The sequence below is a fragment of the Dryobates pubescens genome, chromosome 13 (assembly GCF_014839835.1).
Source record: "Dryobates pubescens isolate bDryPub1 chromosome 13, bDryPub1.pri, whole genome shotgun sequence".
In the NCBI taxonomy this organism is placed as follows: Eukaryota; Metazoa; Chordata; class Aves; order Piciformes; family Picidae; genus Dryobates; species Dryobates pubescens.
This window is the reverse complement of record NC_071624.1, coordinates 31,186,975-31,202,924: the sequence shown is the minus strand read 5'-3', so window position 1 is coordinate 31,202,924 and position 15,950 is coordinate 31,186,975. Positions and strand designations below refer to the sequence as shown.

The 15,950-nt window shown below is 48.9% G+C and overlaps 2 protein-coding genes across 3 annotated transcripts; one reads left to right on the top strand and one right to left on the bottom strand.

Moving 5' to 3' along the window:
• The first annotated feature begins 9,721 nt into the window (after nt 1-9,721).
• On the top strand, nt 9,722-12,771 carry MED31 (mediator complex subunit 31). 2 transcript variants are annotated; one of them, XM_054166592.1, is made up of 5 exons: nt 9,722-9,831; nt 9,952-10,029; nt 10,756-10,852; nt 11,607-11,844; nt 12,143-12,771. In XM_054166592.1, the coding sequence occupies exons 1-4, from the start codon at nt 9,822-9,824 to the stop codon at nt 11,797-11,799; spliced, it is 378 nt and encodes a 125-aa protein (XP_054022567.1). In that variant the 5' UTR covers nt 9,722-9,821; the 3' UTR covers nt 11,800-11,844; nt 12,143-12,771. The 2 variants fall into 2 exon arrangements, with proteins under 2 accessions (XP_054022567.1, XP_009901189.1); XM_009902887.2 differs by having other exon boundaries at nt 11,607-12,771.
• A 648-nt stretch (nt 12,772-13,419) lies between these two features.
• Nucleotides 13,420-15,855, bottom strand: TXNDC17 (thioredoxin domain containing 17). The gene is made up of 4 exons (XM_054166670.1): nt 15,613-15,855; nt 14,749-14,830; nt 14,383-14,458; nt 13,420-13,785 (listed from the first exon to the last, which is right to left on the bottom strand). The coding sequence occupies exons 1-4, from the start codon at nt 15,752-15,754 to the stop codon at nt 13,717-13,719; spliced, it is 369 nt and encodes a 122-aa protein (XP_054022645.1). The 5' UTR covers nt 15,755-15,855; the 3' UTR covers nt 13,420-13,716.
• Nucleotides 15,856-15,950: the final 95 nt, after the last annotated feature.

Genomic DNA, 15,950 nt, shown 5'->3' with positions numbered 1-15,950 from the left:
TACCACCAGACACTGCACCCCAGCAGGGGCTGAAAGTCATTGAGTGCTACTTCTGTCCTCTGGTCAGGGGAGTCCCTGTTGCCACTTGTCTAGTGAAAGAAGAGGCAGGCTGTGTTGTGTTTTGTTGTGCTGTGTTGTGTCTTGGGCTTTGTTGTGTTTCGCTCTGCTGTGCTCCTTGTTGTGCTCTGCTGTGTTTTGTTGTGTTCTGCTGTGTTCCTTGTTGTGCTCTGCTGTGTTCCTTGTTGTGCTCTGCTGTGTTTTGTTGTGTTCTGCTGTGTTCCTTCTTGTGCTCTGCTGTATTCCTTGTTGTGCTCTGCTGTGTTTTGTTGTGTTCTGCTGTGTTCCTTGTTGTGCTCTGCTGTGTTCCTTGTTGTGCTCTGCTGTGTTCCTTGTTGTGCTCTGCTGTGTTTTGTTGTGTTCTGCTGTTTTGTTGTGCTCTGCTGTGTTCCTTGTTGTGTTCTGCTGTGTTCCTTGTTGTGCTCTGCTGTGTTCCTTGTTGTGCTCTGCTGTGCTCCTTGTTGTGTTCTGCTGTGCTCCTTGTTGTGTTCTGCTGTGCTCCTTGTTGTGTTCTGCTGTGCTCCTTGTTGTGCTCTGCTGTGTTTTGTTGTGCTCTGCTGTGCTCCTTGTTGTGTTCTGCTGTGCTCCTTGTTGTGTTCTGCTGTGTTTTGTTGTGCTCTGCTGTGTTCCTTGTTGTGCTCTGCTGTGTTTTGTTGTGCTCTGCTGTGTTTTGTTGTGCTATGCTGTGTTCCTTGTTGTGCTCTGCTGTGTTTTGTTGTGTTCTGCTGTGTTCCTTGTTGTGCTCTGCTGTGTCTTGTTGTGCTCTGCTGTGTTTTGTTGTGTTCTGCTGTGTTCCTTGTTGTGCTCTGCTGTGTTCCTTGTTGTGCTCTGCTGTGTTTTGTTGTGCTCTGCTGTGTTCCTTGTTGTGCTCTGCTGTGTTCCTTGTTGTGCTCTGCTGTGTTTTGTTGTGTTCTGCTGTGTTCCTTGTTGTGTTCTGCTGTGTTCCTTGTTGTGTTCTGCTGTGTTCCTTGTTGTGTTCTGCTGTGCTCCTTGTTGTGTTCTGCTGTGTTTTGTTGTGTTCTGCTGTGTTTTGTTGTGCTCTGCTATGTTCCTTGTTGTGTTCTGCTGTGCTCCTTGTTGTGCTCCTTGTTATGCTCTGCTATGTTCCTTGATGTGTTTTGTTTTGTTGTGTTGTGTTCTGCTGTGTTTTGTTGTGTTCTGCTGTGTTTTGTTGTGCTCTGCTGTGTTTTGTTGTGCTCTGCTGTGCTCCTTGTTGTGCTCCTTGTTCTGCTCTGCTATGTTCCTTGCTGTGTTTTGTTCTGCTGTGTTGTTCTTTGTTGTGCTCTTTTGTTGTGCTGCGTTTTGTTCTGTTGTGTTGTTGTTTGTTGTGTTTTGTTGTGCTGTTTTGTTGTGCTGTGTTGTGTTTTGTTGTCTTGTTCTTTGCTGTGTTTTGTTGTGCTGTGTTGTGCTGTGCTGTGTGACATTGTTCTGTCATGTTATGTTTTAGTCAGGCCTCAACCATGTGGTGTGATCCTTCCAAGTCAACATCCAACGCATTTCCCATTGCTTTGTTTTCACTCCCCAGTCTCACTGCATCCAGACACCCTTACTGAGGGCTGAGGTAGCATAGTCCCATGGCTCCTGATGTCTCAGGCAGTGTTGAGTGAAGGCTGGCTTTGTCTTTCTTGCCCTGTGGCACTGGCAGGGCCAGAAGCCTTTCCCTCTCTCTGCCACTGGATGTGGCCTCACATGCCAACCAGTGTTTTGTTAGTGCCAGCCTGGAAGTGGCTGGTGACCTGTAGGACTTCACACCCATTGTGAAATTTCCTGGCTTAGCCCCAGATGTGCCTCTTTAAACAACTCTGAGATTCTGGAGTGGAGACAAAGCATGAGAAAGGCTCTAACTGAAGGACTTCTGAAAAATTGGGGGCCCAGATATTGGGGTTGTGCTGGCTGACAGCAGTGGGAGCTGTCTGGTGTACTTTGGAATGCAGATCCTATGGGAAGAGCGTTCTGTGGAACCTGTTTGTGTCATTTCCAAAGCAGAAGCAGCCTACAGAAGGACTGGGGCTGGACTAGGTGTGTTGGTCAGTGGTGTGTGGATGCTTTTCCTTCAGCCCTGGAGATGAAGGTGGGTGGGAGGTGCAGCCAAGTCCTGCTCCCAGCCCTGCTGTGCAGCCTGACACAAGGCAGGCCACCTCTTTATGCCTCAGTTTCCCCTGAGGAAGATGCCATGATGCCTGTCTACCTCACAAGGGTGTTGTGAGGATGTAAGGGTCAAATTCTGCAACCAGAGTGATTCCCCACCTCATGGTAAGGGTGCAAGATAGCACCAGGTGTAGAATCAGAGAATTCTGGGCAGAAGATGTGGCCTCTGGCCCAGCAGTGTGTGTAGGATGTTGAGCAGTCCTGTTCTGAACAGGACTGTTCTTGATAGAACTGGAACAATACTCCATTTTTGTCTTTAGGAATGAGGAAAGTTATTTATCCACCAGGTGCTTTTCTGAGCAGGAAACTACATCAAGATTTATTTGATTTTCATGCCTTTATCTTAGTGCTCTTTCAAGGTGCTGGGCACCATATAAAGTCTCCACTGATTGTTCTTCCACGGTGCCACCACTGGCACTTTGTCTACCCAGCTGGCTGCATTGTGGTGCAGCCTCATACCTCTTCCAGGGGGTGGTGGAGCATGTGGATAAACACTGTCCCACTTGCAGAGTCTTTCTACAGCAAAGGGCAGTTCTAGTGCCAAGAAGGGGCTTGGCCACAGGCATTTTCTCACCACCTGAAGCTTATCACAGTCTTTGTTTGAAGAAATAGACATCAGGAACTGTTCAACACCACCTGTGCTTTGACAGTCACCACTTCACGTTGATTTGCATCTGTAGGGGTCTAAATGCACTTGGGAAAGGGACTCTTCCTGCCTTCTGGTGGACTTCACCGTGTGAGGACATTTCACCACCTCCAGGCACTTCGTGGTGCTTGCTCTTCACTGCTGCAGCACACAGTGGAGCTCGCCTGGGTGGGCAGCACTCAGCTTGCCTCGGACCATGCAGATCAGAACTCCTCTGAAACCTGTTTCACCTCAGAGCTGAGCAGACACTTCCTGTCCCATCTGCAGGAAGGAATGCTCTGAAACTTTCTTGAAGGGGAGGAAGTGCCCTCATCTCCACTAGGGAAGAGCTTCCCTCTGTTGCTGTACAGAACAAAAGTTGTTTCCCTCAGTGGTCACAGACTGATGATTGACAGGGGGAACCCACAGGTGGGCTGAAGGGTTTGTTTGATGTGCCCCCTCTCTCCTGTTAAGAGCAAATGTTTCTTTCTGAGACACTTTTATGACTGATTTGTATTTAATTTAAGTGGGTGAGTTGCAGAATTAGAGCCTGGCAAATAAAGAATTGACTAGACCTGTCTCCTCTCTTGTGGATCATTTGTGCTGCATTACCTTCCACTCTAGCTTGGTATTGCTCCAGGAGGGTACCATAGAGAGCTTGGATACTGCTTTAAGTACCTCCAGAGCTAAATATATCAACAGTTCCTCCCTTTTCCTAACTCAGGTTTCCACCTTTGGAAATGCTTAGGTGGGACCGAATCACTGCACAGACCTCAAGCTGCCCTGTTCCTTTCAGGGTAAAAGATTAGGAGAATCTAAGAAGCACAACTGGTGTTTAAGAGCTAATCTTGTACAAACTCTCCAGTGTAACAATCCCCACCAGGCTTTTCTTCAGCACCAAGCATGCATGTCGTCCTGTTCCAGTGCCCTGGGTGATTTACCATGGGCAGTGCCAGGACTGGAGCTTGCTTCTAGCCCCTCCCAGCCCTGCAGGGCAAGTGTGGCAGACACTGGTCTTGCATGGCATTTATTTTCCTTCTTCTCAAGGGGCTTTTGGGTTAGGTGCAAAAGTTGTGATGGTCCCAAAGTAGTAGCATAGAGGAATCCCTTAGCCCCCCCACCTGAAAAGATGCCCCACCAGAGCCGGCAGAGGATCTCCAGCTTAGTCAGGGCAGGCTGCTCAGGCACATGGAGCACAGCTCCTGCTCTGTGCTGTGCAGGCAGCCAGCCCAGCACTGAATGGGCAGGTCGGCTTCCAGCTGGCAGAGCACAGGCAGCCCTGCCCGTGAGGAGCTAAATTAATGCTTCCCTGCTTCCTGTTCACTGTAGAATGTCCTTGGCTTCTCCTTCCTTCTCTCAGAATACCAAGCTGCTGTTACTGTTTCTGCAAGTGCTGAACGTCTCCAAAGTGCAGGATGCTGGGCTGCTGTTCCACGGAGTTTGCTCTGCCAGCTCCTGGAGCTGCGTGCAGACAGCCCTGCAGAGCGCTGGCTGCTTGGCAACGGTCACCTGTGTGTGAATGAGTCCATGAAGCACCCAGCTACAGGGAAACATACAAAGGGAGCACAAAGGTATTCGTTGCCCGTGTGCTGGACATCTAGATCTGTGCAACAGAGAAGAAAAAGCTTTCAGCAGTCTCTGTATGACCCAGAAGTACCTAAACTGAGAAAAAGAAAACCCAAAACCAAACACCCAGATAGAAATAGATTTAAGCTTAATGTGGATGCAGAACTCATCCTCTTTTTCTCTTAAGTTTGAAAATGTTCTCCTTTGGCCTACTGCAAAGCTCTGTCTAAGCCCTAATTCTGAAGCAGGTCCACGTTGTGCAGGTCACCTCTTTGCTTGGTGTCATCCACTGAGCTCTGAGCAGCAGGTGGTTCATAGCAGCTGAGTTCTGATCTCACTTGAACTCAGCCCTTGGTTCAGTTTGACTTTGTTTCTCAGCTCAGATGTGTTGCCAGTGGAAAGCACAACAACCTGGCCAGAAAAACCTCAAAACATTTGCTGACAATGTGTTGCAGTCGGACAGGTGGTGAAAATCAGCCCAGAAAACAAAATGGATCACTGCATCAGTCCTGCCCCAAATCCTGCAGTGAACCCTTGGCACAGAAGCTCCTCTTCCCTTGTAGTAATGTCAGACCGTAGGCATTTCAATAACCATGACAGGAAAAGGGGAGAAAATGATCAACAATTGGTATTGCAGAGGAGGGTGGGGGGAACTTTGCTGGTTTATTCATTTCCAAGATTCATTCTGTGCTCAGAGTCTGAATCTAACATTTCCTGTATAACTGCTGCTGTCCAGCTGGAGTTACTAGGGGTAGATGCTATACCTCCTCTCTTAAAGACAGGCAGTGTGAGCTTAAAGCAAGAAGCCAGAAACTGCTTTATTAAGGCTGTTTTGGACCTCCTTTAGCTTTTAAGCAAGCTGCTTAACCTTTCTGTTTCGGTCTGACTTGCTGTATTCCATCCTTATCAACCTGTAAAACTAGCTAGCATTACACCCTGCTAACTCATGCATGAAGACAAAGCTGAGATGAGTTGCTCAAGTCTGGGACTTCAATCAGCTGCAGGAAGCTTGTTCTGATTCCTGAAGTTCAACCTCTGAGCCGGGTAGGAAGCCTGACTTTTCTTGGAAGCAATAAGTAAGCCTAAAGCTGTGGCAGCATGGGAGGGAAGTCCTTGAACATGGACTCTGAAGCCTCAAACCCCAAAAGATAAGTAACAGTAACTGCCTGTTGCAGCCTGAATTGCTCAGTTTTAAATGCAGACTTGTAATTTCGAGGGCTTGGCTTGTGAATTTGTGCAGCAATCTGCAGTGCAAGGCAATAATTAGCCCATGCTGACAGAATGGGGCCTCTTGTCTATTAAGTCCATTGTTCTCTGCTTTTCCCCTAGTTAAATTCCTCTGCATTTGTTGTACTTAAGCCTGAGAAAAATAAACCATATTTATCAACAGACAGTTCCTTGACCTTTTATTTTTTTGTGTGGTAGATGTCTCTCAAATGCTTTTTTGTTTAATCCATGCTTTAGCATTGCAGTGTTGCAGATAATAAACTTATTTATCCTGTGTGGATAAGTAAACTTCCTTATCCTGTGCTTTTTGCATGGCTGGTTAATGCCTGCAAGCTTTCCAGGCTGAAGGAGAACCTGCTTGTCCCAGACAGGGTTCCTGCAGGGTTTCTCCATGCTGTGTGGGAGCAGAGGTGAGCAGAGCCCTCAGCATTCAGAGGCACAAAGCAAAAGCCAGGCACACCATGCTGCTCTGAGCTGATCAGGAGCTGCTTAATAAGATGTTGGGTGGCTCTTTAAAAATAGAGCTGACTATACTGAAACTCTCTTCTTTTCTTTTTTTTTCCCTCCCCATTTAGGATTTTCTGGAGCACTAAGTCAATAGCTGCCCATTCATTATGGTGTAAATGTGGACTGTAGATTCAGGTCACAAGAAAGAGACTGCTTCTTCTGTAAGATAAAAAAGGTGCTATCCTTCCCATGTTTACTTCAGTGCTTTATTTACCCACATGAAGTCACTCACTGGCCCTGTTTGGCACACAGCTTTCCAGTGAGCTTTCTTAAGCTGTTCCAGGTCAGAATGTGAAGCCTCATTACAGTGTCCATAAAACATTATTTTTGTAGACAAACCATTTCTTGAAAGGACTGAATGTTCCAGACCCTAAAACTAGTTTGTTGTAGCCTCATCTGTGAACTATTCTTTGTGAACAATAACATGGGTTGGGTCTCAGCAAATATTTTAACAAGCCAGTTGAAGATCAAATTTTCCACCACAGTTAGCAAAAAAATCTTTCAATTAAAGAAGGATTATTTCTGGAGCAAGTTATCTATTTGACTTCTGTATTTTGTCTTGGCTATGCAGTAAAAAAAAAGAATAATAATAAAAAATAATCAGAATGAGGATCTTTTTGGTGCACTAAAAACAGTTCTTCAACTGGGGAAGAGGGAATTTTCATCTGAAAAGAAAAAGAGTGGGAGCAGAACACAGGGCACTTCAGCTCCTCTTTGAATAACAGAAGTTGAGGCAAAATCAACACAAAGTTTGACATTCCTTCAATACTGGGGAATGAGTTCGTTCCTGGCCTGTTTGAGATTCAGCAGGGCAAGAGCTCCTTCAGATCAGGCCCCATGCATCCCGGCTTGCTGCAGGATTCTGACCTTAGAGCACCTTAGAAAGGGTTTCAGATGGAAAGCAGTTTCAAATGGAAAGCAGCATCTCGGTGAAGATGCTCCTTGTAGACCCCTTTTGCTGGGTTCAGTGCATATTGCTCCTGGCAAATGGCTCACCTAGAATTCCTCTGCCTTGCAGGGGGTGCTAAGAATAGAGGAGTGCTGTATTTTTAACCCACTCACCAAAGAAAAACCTAAACCACCTTCTGACACTTGGCATTAATTTTTTTTTAAGCCTATTTGCTTTTTAATGGTTGTCTGAAGCCAGCTGAGCACCACAGCTCCACAAGCACACATCCCAGGTTCTGCAGTAAGCCTTTATTTTTTTCACACCATTTCACCCAATTTCCATGGGCTGGGGAGAGGGAATTGTTCCCCTACGACCGCCATAAGCTGGCTTTTGAAATGCACATTACCTGCCAGATTCCCAGCCTCAAAAAATAGAAGCCAGTAAACAGCCAGGCCTTTAATTAAATACATTCTAACAATTGTTTCAGTCTCTGATAGCTATGTTCTTGTTTCTATTGAGTTGCAATTATAACATTGGAGTAAAAAAATTGCAGACTTTGTCCTGGCTTGTTATAAATATAACATAATGCATACTCTGCTCTCTGCTCTTTAACCATAACTCTCCAGTCTGCAGAATTCTGCCTTGCATTCTATGGGGAGGGGGGAGAACAAAAATTCCTTTAGGATGTCATTATCCATCTCAATGCAAGTCCTATATGCTAAGAGTCAGACCCTGCAAGTTTCACTCAAGAGCTATTTAAAAGCAGAGAGAATTCCCAGCTTTTCCTAGAGAATGCTCTTAGTTATTATACAATCATCCCAACTTTCAATTTTCTTCCAAGTTTTGATGGCCAAAAATTGAGATGTTTGACCTAGCTCTGGCAAACCTACATAGCAATTTATTCCTGGGACCAACCCTTTTTTTAGGAGTCTCTCCTCTGAAGTTGGTCTTGGGAGAGAAAGCACATTCCAGAATAGCAGTGCAGACACGTGGGTTCTGTTTGATCTCTGCTTTTAGCCCAAAGTCTGTGTTTACTGGGGAGTGACTTGTTATGTTTTGATATAGTAATGGTAGCATCCCACAACCACTAAAACCTTGCATAAAATAAGCAGCCCTGGTTTATTAAGGCAAACTATGCATCAATCATTTTTAGATGGGGTTTTTTGTAACTTAGTTCCCGAGGGGGGAAGGGGGGGAAGAATATACTGCATAGGAAAAGATAGTCTAGAAAATTGATAACTCAGGTGCTGAAAACAGGAAAGAGGGAAAGGAAGGAAAAGAAGGAAAGGAGGGGAAAGGAGGGAAGGAAGGGAGGGAAGGGAGGGAAGGAAAGAGGGAAAGGGAGGGAGGAAGGGAGGGAAGGGAGGGAGAAAGGAAGGGAAGGGAGGGAGGAAGGAAGGGAGGAAGGAAGGAAGGAAGGGAGGAAGGCAGGAAGGAAGGAAGGAGGGAAGGGAGGAGGGAAGGGAGGAAGGAAGGGAGGAAGGAAGGGAGGGAGGAAGGAAGGGAGGGAGGGAGGGAAGGGAGGAAGGAAGGGAGGGAGGGAAGGGAGGAAGGGAGGAAGGGAGGAAGGGAGGAAGGGAGGAAGGAAGGAAGGAAGGAAGGAAGGGAGGAAGGGAGGGAGGGAGGGAGGAAGGAAGGAAGGAAGGAAGGAAGGAAGGAAGGAAGGAAGGAAGGAAGGAAGGAAGGAAGGAAGGAAGGAAGGAAGGAAGGAAGGAAGGAAGGAAGGAAGGAAGGAAGGAAGGGAGGGAGGGAGGGAGGGAGGGAGGGAGGGAGGGAGGGAGGGACTCAGGTTTCAGCTCAGTCTGTACCCAGCGTATGTGGCACAGGTGGTTAGTAACGGTTGTAGCAGTGAACCTAAGCTGGCCTGGCAGTGCTGAACCATCAGGACCTTTGTGTAAACCAAGATCTAAAGAATTGAATCTATAACACCGGGCAGGACTGCAGCTGCTGGAGGAAATTCACAGCCCCGGGATCTGGGCTCCTCTCCAGGGTGCTGATGCAAGCCTGCATCTGTTTATTAACCGGTTTCAGGCTGACATTGTTGGGTTTTTTAATGAATGAAGAACTAGGCGCAGTGGTTGACTAAAATCTACTTAAAGTCGCTATGAAAACAAAACAAAGTCGAGGCTTGAATCTTTGTCCGATGCAATCTCGGAGTATTCTTTCCAGCTACAGATACTTTCTGCTCAGCCTTTCCCCGGGGGCTGTTGTGGAGTCTCCTTCCCTGGAGACTTTCAAACCCGCTTGGATGCATTCCTGTGCCGACTGCCCTGGGGGATCCTGCTTTTGGCGGGGGGGGCTGGACTCGGTGATCGCTGGAGATCCCTTCCAACCTCTAACACTGTGATTCTGCCTTTCTATGACTCTGTGTCGGTACCAAACCACGCGGACGGCGTGAGCTCTGCTCACCACACCAAGGAGCTCTCACGGGGAGCTCTCTTTACCCTGGGAATACTGCGGAGAAGCCAGCGCCCGGCTCCTGCGCTCCCCGCTCTTGGCTACCAGAGCCACCGCCGGCGCTCCGTCCGAGCCGCCGGCACCACACCAGCCTCTACCGGGCGGGCTCCGCCTCCCCGCCTGGCTCCGCCTCCCCGCCTGGCTCCGCCCCGCCTCCCCCAGCCGCACGCCCATTAGGGGGCGGCAGCGCCTAGCGAGGCTCCGTGGCTGCGCGCGTTGCCGGGCAGCCGCCGGCGTCTCCCAGCGTGCCTCGGCGCTGCGCTCCTCTCGGCTTCCGTCCGCCGGCAGCCGCTGCCCTCGGCGCCATCTTGTGCCCGGGCGGGCGGCGGAGCGCGGGCAGCCGCCATGGAGACAGGTGAGGGCTGGCCGCGGCCTGCCGGGCGCTGCGGGCCCCGCTCTGTTTGCGTGGCTCGGGAGAGTGCGGTCAGGTCCGTTGTGTGGGGCCGATTCTCACTGTTTGTTTTTCGTGTGTCAGATGATACCGGGAACCGGCTCCGCTTCCAGCTGGAATTAGAGTTCGTCCAGTGCCTGGCCAATCCAAATTACCTCAACTGTAAGTACCTGGAAAGCGCGTTGCGGGGTCCCGAGGGCTCACTGTCGTCGAGTGGTGTTTGTTATTCGTGGTAGCGTCAAATAGCTCAACCGAGAAGAGGGAAAGAGGCTTTCGCAGGGCAAAGATCTGTGAACGGATTTGTCTGGCTGTGAAACGGGGAGATTTTCATGCGCAATGCTTTATTGGTTGAAATGGGGTGGGGGAAAGCTATCAAGGGAGAGAAAAATCAATACATTCAAGCCTGTAGGAAACCCGAATTTCGCCAGCAGTAATCACCATCTCAGGTGCTCTGCTTCAATTCCCTGCCCAGTTTGATGCTGGTCAGACTCTCCTGCTGCCAAAAGCTGCTCTCTCTGCTGTTGGAGGAAACGTGCACAGTGTCTTTGAGATGAAAGTAATTCACTGTGGCTAGTGTGTTGACCCAGAAGTGTATTTTCCCCTTTAAACTATCAACATCTGAATGCAAAGCAGAAGTTTTGGCTGAAGTATCACTAAAGTTGGAAGAGACCTCAAAGATCATCCAGTCCAACCTGTCACCACAGACCTCATGACTAGACCATGGCACCAAGTGCCACGTCCAATCCCCTGTTGAACACCTCCAGGGATGGTGAATCCCCCATCTCCAAGTGCCTCTCTGTATAGCTTTGGGGCGGGTGTGCTGCAGGTAGGGCAGGTTTTCTGCATGCATCTCTGACTGACAGTTCCTTGTTTGTCATTTTATTTCAGTTCTTGCACAAAGAGGCTACTTCAAAGACAAAGCTTTTGTAAATTACCTGAAGTATTTGCTTTATTGGAAAGAACCTGAGTATGCAAAATACCTGAAGTAAGTTTTAGTCATTGCAATTTCTGCATTGAGGTGATTTGATGTTTACTTTTCCATTTCTTTCCCTGCTGCAGAGTAGCTCTCCAAAGAATAGCCCTCCAAAGCTCAGCCAGTCCAAATCCCTTTGCAGTCAGCAGGGACATCCTCCACTAGATCAGGTTGCTCAGAGACCTGTTGAGCCTCACCTTGAGTATTTCCAGGGATGGGGCCTCAACTACCTCCCTGGGCAACCTGTTCCAGTGTTCCACTACCCTCATGGTGCAGAACTTGTTCCTAAATCTGCTCTTATTTCAATCCATTGCCCCTTGTCCTGTCCCTGCAGGCCTTTGCAAACAGTTCCTCTGCAGCCTTCTTGTAGCCACCTTTGGGTACTGGAAGGCTGCTATTAGGTTTGTCTGGAGCCTTCTCTTCTCCAGGCTGAACAACCCCAGCTCCCTCTGCCTGTCCTTGTAGCAGAGCTACTCCAGGCCCTTGATCACTTTTGTGCCACCCCCACCTCTGGCCTCACTCCAGCCTAATACTGAAGTTACAGTGTGGACTATGCAGAGCTCTAAGTGTTTTGACTCTTGAGCAAAGCACATAGGTGGGAAGCTAATCACAGAACCAATGAGGCTGGAAAAGGCCTCAAAGATCATCAAGTCCAACCTGTCGCCCAACACCTCACGACTACTAAACCATGCAGAATTACTGCAGACTCCCCTTCCCCCTGTGCCTTGCAAAGCCTTGTGGTGAAGTGTGTGTGTTTCTCCTGCAGGTATCCTCAGTGCCTGCACATGCTGGAGCTGCTGCAGTACGAGCACTTCCGCAAGGAGCTGGTAAACGCTCAGTGTGCCAAGTTCATTGACGAGCAGCAGATCCTTCACTGGCAGCACTACTCACGGAAGAGAATGCGCCTCCAGCAAGCCCTTGCAGAGCAGCAGCAGCAGAACAACACCTCTGTAAAATGAAAACTGCTTGGAAGGGTGATGACCAGGTGTAGCTGTGATGCTAAGGTGCAGTTTGTGGCAGCTGAAGTACTTAGGAGACCAGAATGAACTCTTTCGTAGGTTTGGTCCTGGGTGTCCCTGCATTTAATTTGTTTTATCAAGTCACTGGGTTGGTTTGGGGTTTCTCTCTTTCATCAGGTTTTATGAAGATACAAGGCTGATGAACACCTGCTCCTGCCATTTATTTTGTAGCACTGAGCATGACTTACTGTACTTAGTGATTGCTCTTGATTGGGGAAAACAAAGCAGAGTTTTGTTACTTGCTGACACTGAAGTAACAAAAAGTAACTCAGTCTGTTCTCAGGAGGCTTTTTCCTTGGAGAATGAAGTGCCTCAAAGTGTGGCTAAGCACTCCCTCATGCACTGCTTTCTACACCTGCAGAGTTGAAGTGCTGATGTACAAAATTCAAACAGTGGATTTCCTGCATTGAAACCCAGCAGAGTTGTCACTTCTCACTTCTGTGTACCTGGTGATTGCTGTTGCTGGTGGGCTCACAGAGTTCTCCTTACAATCTGCTCTACAGACAGGAATCAAAAGTGTGACAAGGTCTGCAGGTGAGATAAGGAGCAATAAACTTGGCAGATACTCCACAGATGGGAATAGGCTCTAGCTGCATCTGTTCAATTAAAGTCAGTTTAACTTTAATCTTGGTTTCCTGCCAGTGACATCTTGGCTGCTCTTAGGCTTCTCTGCAGTTACTGGAAACAACAATGCAGGTTATGAAAAAAGGCTTATGTGCAGTGTTGCAGAAGCTTTTCCATGTATTCCTGTCTAGTTTCTAGTGGAAGAACTCAGATCCTGGCAGCTGTCAGGGATTTAATGTTGGTATTTGTGTGGCATATGTGCTAGGTTTCATATCCTTGTCAGCACAGGTAGTGCTAACATCAGTTACCCCAAGGCTGTCAGCCTTCAGCTTATCACACTCTGTGAACAGATAACCTGAAACATTCTATGTTTAATAGTTGGAAGGGACCTCAGAGCTCATGTACTCCAACCTTCCCAGCATGGGCAGGGACACCTCTCAACTAGACTCAGCTGCTCAAGGCCTCATCCAGACCAGTCTTGAACACCCCCAGGGAGGAGGCAGCCACAGCCTCTCTGGGCAGCCTATTCCAGAGTCTCACCACCCTCCTACTGAAGAACTTCTTCCTCATTTCCAGTCTAGCCCTGCGCTGCCTCAGCATCAAACCATTCCCCCTTGTCCTGTCCCTAGACACCCTCAGGAAATGTCCCTCTGCAGCCTTCCTGTAGGATCCCTTCAGCTATTGGAAAGCAGCTCTAAGGTCCTCCCTGAGTGTTTTCTAGGCTGCCAGACACCCCCAGCTCCCTCAGCCTATCCTCACAGCAGAGGTGCTCCAGCCCTTGGATCATATTTGTGGCCCTCCCCTGGACTGGCTCCAACAGCCCAGTGTCCTCCTTATGCTGTGGACACCAGAACTGGATGCAGTATTCAGGGTGGGGGTTTCACAAACACTGGCACTGAAAAATCTGCCTGAACAGCTTCCTTAGCTCTATGAACTCAGATTTAGGCAAAAGGGGGAGATTTCCTTGTTTCATTCACTATTAATTTAGCACTAAAATCTTTTCAGTAATTGGAGGCTGCTCCAAATTCATAATATATGAGCTGAGCTCCTTGGAAAAAAGACTCTGTTCAGACTGAAGTTTGTTTGAAAATGAAAGGCCCATTTATTACTTTTGGTGCTGCAAGGCTCTGTGGAAGGTTTGCATCTGGAATGCAATGACATTTACCTCAATCTAGGCAAGATAATTAACCAGGGGAGTGTAAAGAGGGGGGGGAAAAGACAAAAAAGTGGAGGATTCCTTGAAAGGACACTGGAGGGGGTTGAGATGAAGCTCTCTGTCAATGATTGATGCCTTTAGTCTTCAGTAAACAGCATACGCACAAGCTCTGCTTTAAAACATTCTTCTTCAACCAGCTTCTGAGGCTGCAAAGAAAAAGATGTTTAGGGGCAGTTCTGAAGCCTTCTCCAGGCTACAGCCATTTGTACAAACTAACCTCAGCCAGGCTCCCAACAAATGGGGAAGGGTGGTGGGGTGGAGCTGGCAGTGTAAGAATCAGAGGAGAACGCCTGAGGTTTTTGTGGCTTTGCAAGAGTCATCTCCTGAAGCAACTGCTGATTTAAATCATGTGCACAAGTTAAGGCTTGAGCTGCAGCCTGCCTGAATCAGGAGGCAGCAGAGAACTTGCCTCACTCCTGGAATATTCTGTCTTTGGGTTTTGTAAGATTGGAGGAGCTGCAAGTTGCAAAGCTGACAATATGTTGCTATGAATCTTCTCTACCCCTCAACCACTATGTGCTAAGTACTTTTCTTTAGTATGTGCTTCTAAGAGACAAGACTAGACAGCAGAGTGGTTACTTCTGGAGGAACTGAGCCAGGCAGAGTGCCTGAGTGGGAGCAGAAGAGCTGTTCCTAGTTGTCTGCTCTTTTAAAACACAAAAATAATGCCTAACTAATTCATTTACAGCCAGCAGCTGCTGCTGAATGGCTGTAGTCCCAGAATATACACAAAAATCACTTACTGTTCCATATTTAAGTAGTGTAGGCACTCCAGTTAGTTTCAGGTTCTTCCTGAATTCATTGTTAGGATCTTTCCAGCTGTTTGGGGAGAAGGGGTTAAGCACAGCTTGTAAAGATTCAGGTTGAAGTTCACTTGCTGAAATTCCTTCAGAGATGAGTCAAAGGTAAAGGCCCTTGAATCCCAACCCACATGTCAGAACAAGCATGCAGATAGTTCACATTTGGGATGATGTAGACCTCAAATCTCACAAACATGTTTCATTCCTTACAGGAAAGGACAGATCAGGCAGTTCCAACAGCTCACTTAACCTCTACTCCATGAATAGCAAAGTTATCTATCGGTGGTTGACAGTAAAAGAGTCACTTACTAGGCTCTGTCTCCTACTAGGCAGTAGATAAACACAGACCCATCAGGCATGTTATGAAGCTCATTCCTCACAACTGGTTCAGCTGGAGTAATTGAAAAAAACATACATCTATCAGTAGTTAATACTTTTGCAGTGCTGCTACAGAATCACATGGATCTACCTTGACCAGCAAGGCTGCTGGTTAATGTTTGGTCTGCTTTTGTTTCATCTGACTATCCACAAGCTGTGCAGCATTTATAACATGCTCAACACTGCAGGGACTCAGCTCTGAGTAAAGGCCAATTTCTGCTTTAACAAGGGGGAACAACCACTGTCCCCTGTCTGTACCAAAACCTCTCAGCACAGCAGCAAGCAGTTGCCAGCACACGATCCAGAAAGTTCAGTGCAATGTTTTCTAAGGAACTGCCTTTGTCTTCTGCCCCTTGGCACAGAGCATTTCACAATTTACAATCTTAGGATTTGCATTTCATTGTTCCCTGGGGCTTAGCACCGGCCCTAGCTGAACAACACGTTACACTGCATGCCGTTCCGCGGAATGCGGCTAAGGCAGGGAGCGCAGCGCGGGGAGCTGGTTAGCGAGGCAGCCGCTACAGCTGGCTCCCGCACTGCCACCGCGGTAACTGCAGCCAGAGCTCGGCACCTGAACCGTGCCCAGCCCGGTCACCATCCCCGGTAACAGAGCCTGGAGGGGGCGGCGAGATGCGGCTTCCCCTGGCACACGGCAGTCAGCACGGCGCCGGACACCCCGGGGCAGGGCGTTCCGCCGGTACCGGGGTCCTTGCGACGGCCGAGCCAGTCGGACGCTGCCCAGCCGCGCCTACCCCTGCGCCCCCCGTCCTCCCGCAGCGGGGAGCGGAGCCTCACCCGTCACGCAGTCCGGGCACCAGCTCTTGCCCTCGGCATCCTTGTCGCCGCAGAAGAGCGCGAAGATGGGCCGGCCGTGGAAGCTCTGCGCCGTCTGCACGAACTCGGAGTACCCGCGGACCTGCTTCTCCTCCCAGCCCATGGCGACGGCGGGAAGGGTCAGCTCCGCCCCGGCGCCGCAGTCCCACGCCGGACACCGTAGTTCCGCGTCGGGCGCCGTAGCTCCACGCCGCTCCGCTCGCTTCCCGGCGGCCTCTGCGGCGGCGGTTGCCAGGGGCGGTCTGCAGCAGCGTCCCGCAGCAGCGTCCCGGTAGGTCTGAGCGCGGGCTCGGCTCGCA

Bases quoted from the DNA above. Each gene is read 5' to 3' on its own strand.
- MED31 (XM_054166592.1), top strand. The intron at 10,030-10,755 runs GTAAGTACCTGG...ATTTTATTTCAG, and splicing joins CAATCCAAATTACCTCAACT to TTCTTGCACAAAGAGGCTAC. The intron at 10,853-11,606 runs GTAAGTTTTAGT...TTTCTCCTGCAG, and splicing joins GAGTATGCAAAATACCTGAA to GTATCCTCAGTGCCTGCACA.
- TXNDC17 (XM_054166670.1), bottom strand. From the start codon at position 15,754: ATGGGCTGGGAGGAGAAGCAGGTCCGCGGGTACTCCGAGTTCGTGCAG. The intron at 14,831-15,612 runs GTGAGGCTCCGC...CAATTACTCCAG, and splicing joins GTGCCCGGACTGCGTGACGG to CTGAACCAGTTGTGAGGAAT. The intron at 13,786-14,382 runs GTAAGTGATTTT...TTTTCTTTGCAG, and splicing joins CACTACTTAAATATGGAACA to CCTCAGAAGCTGGTTGAAGA.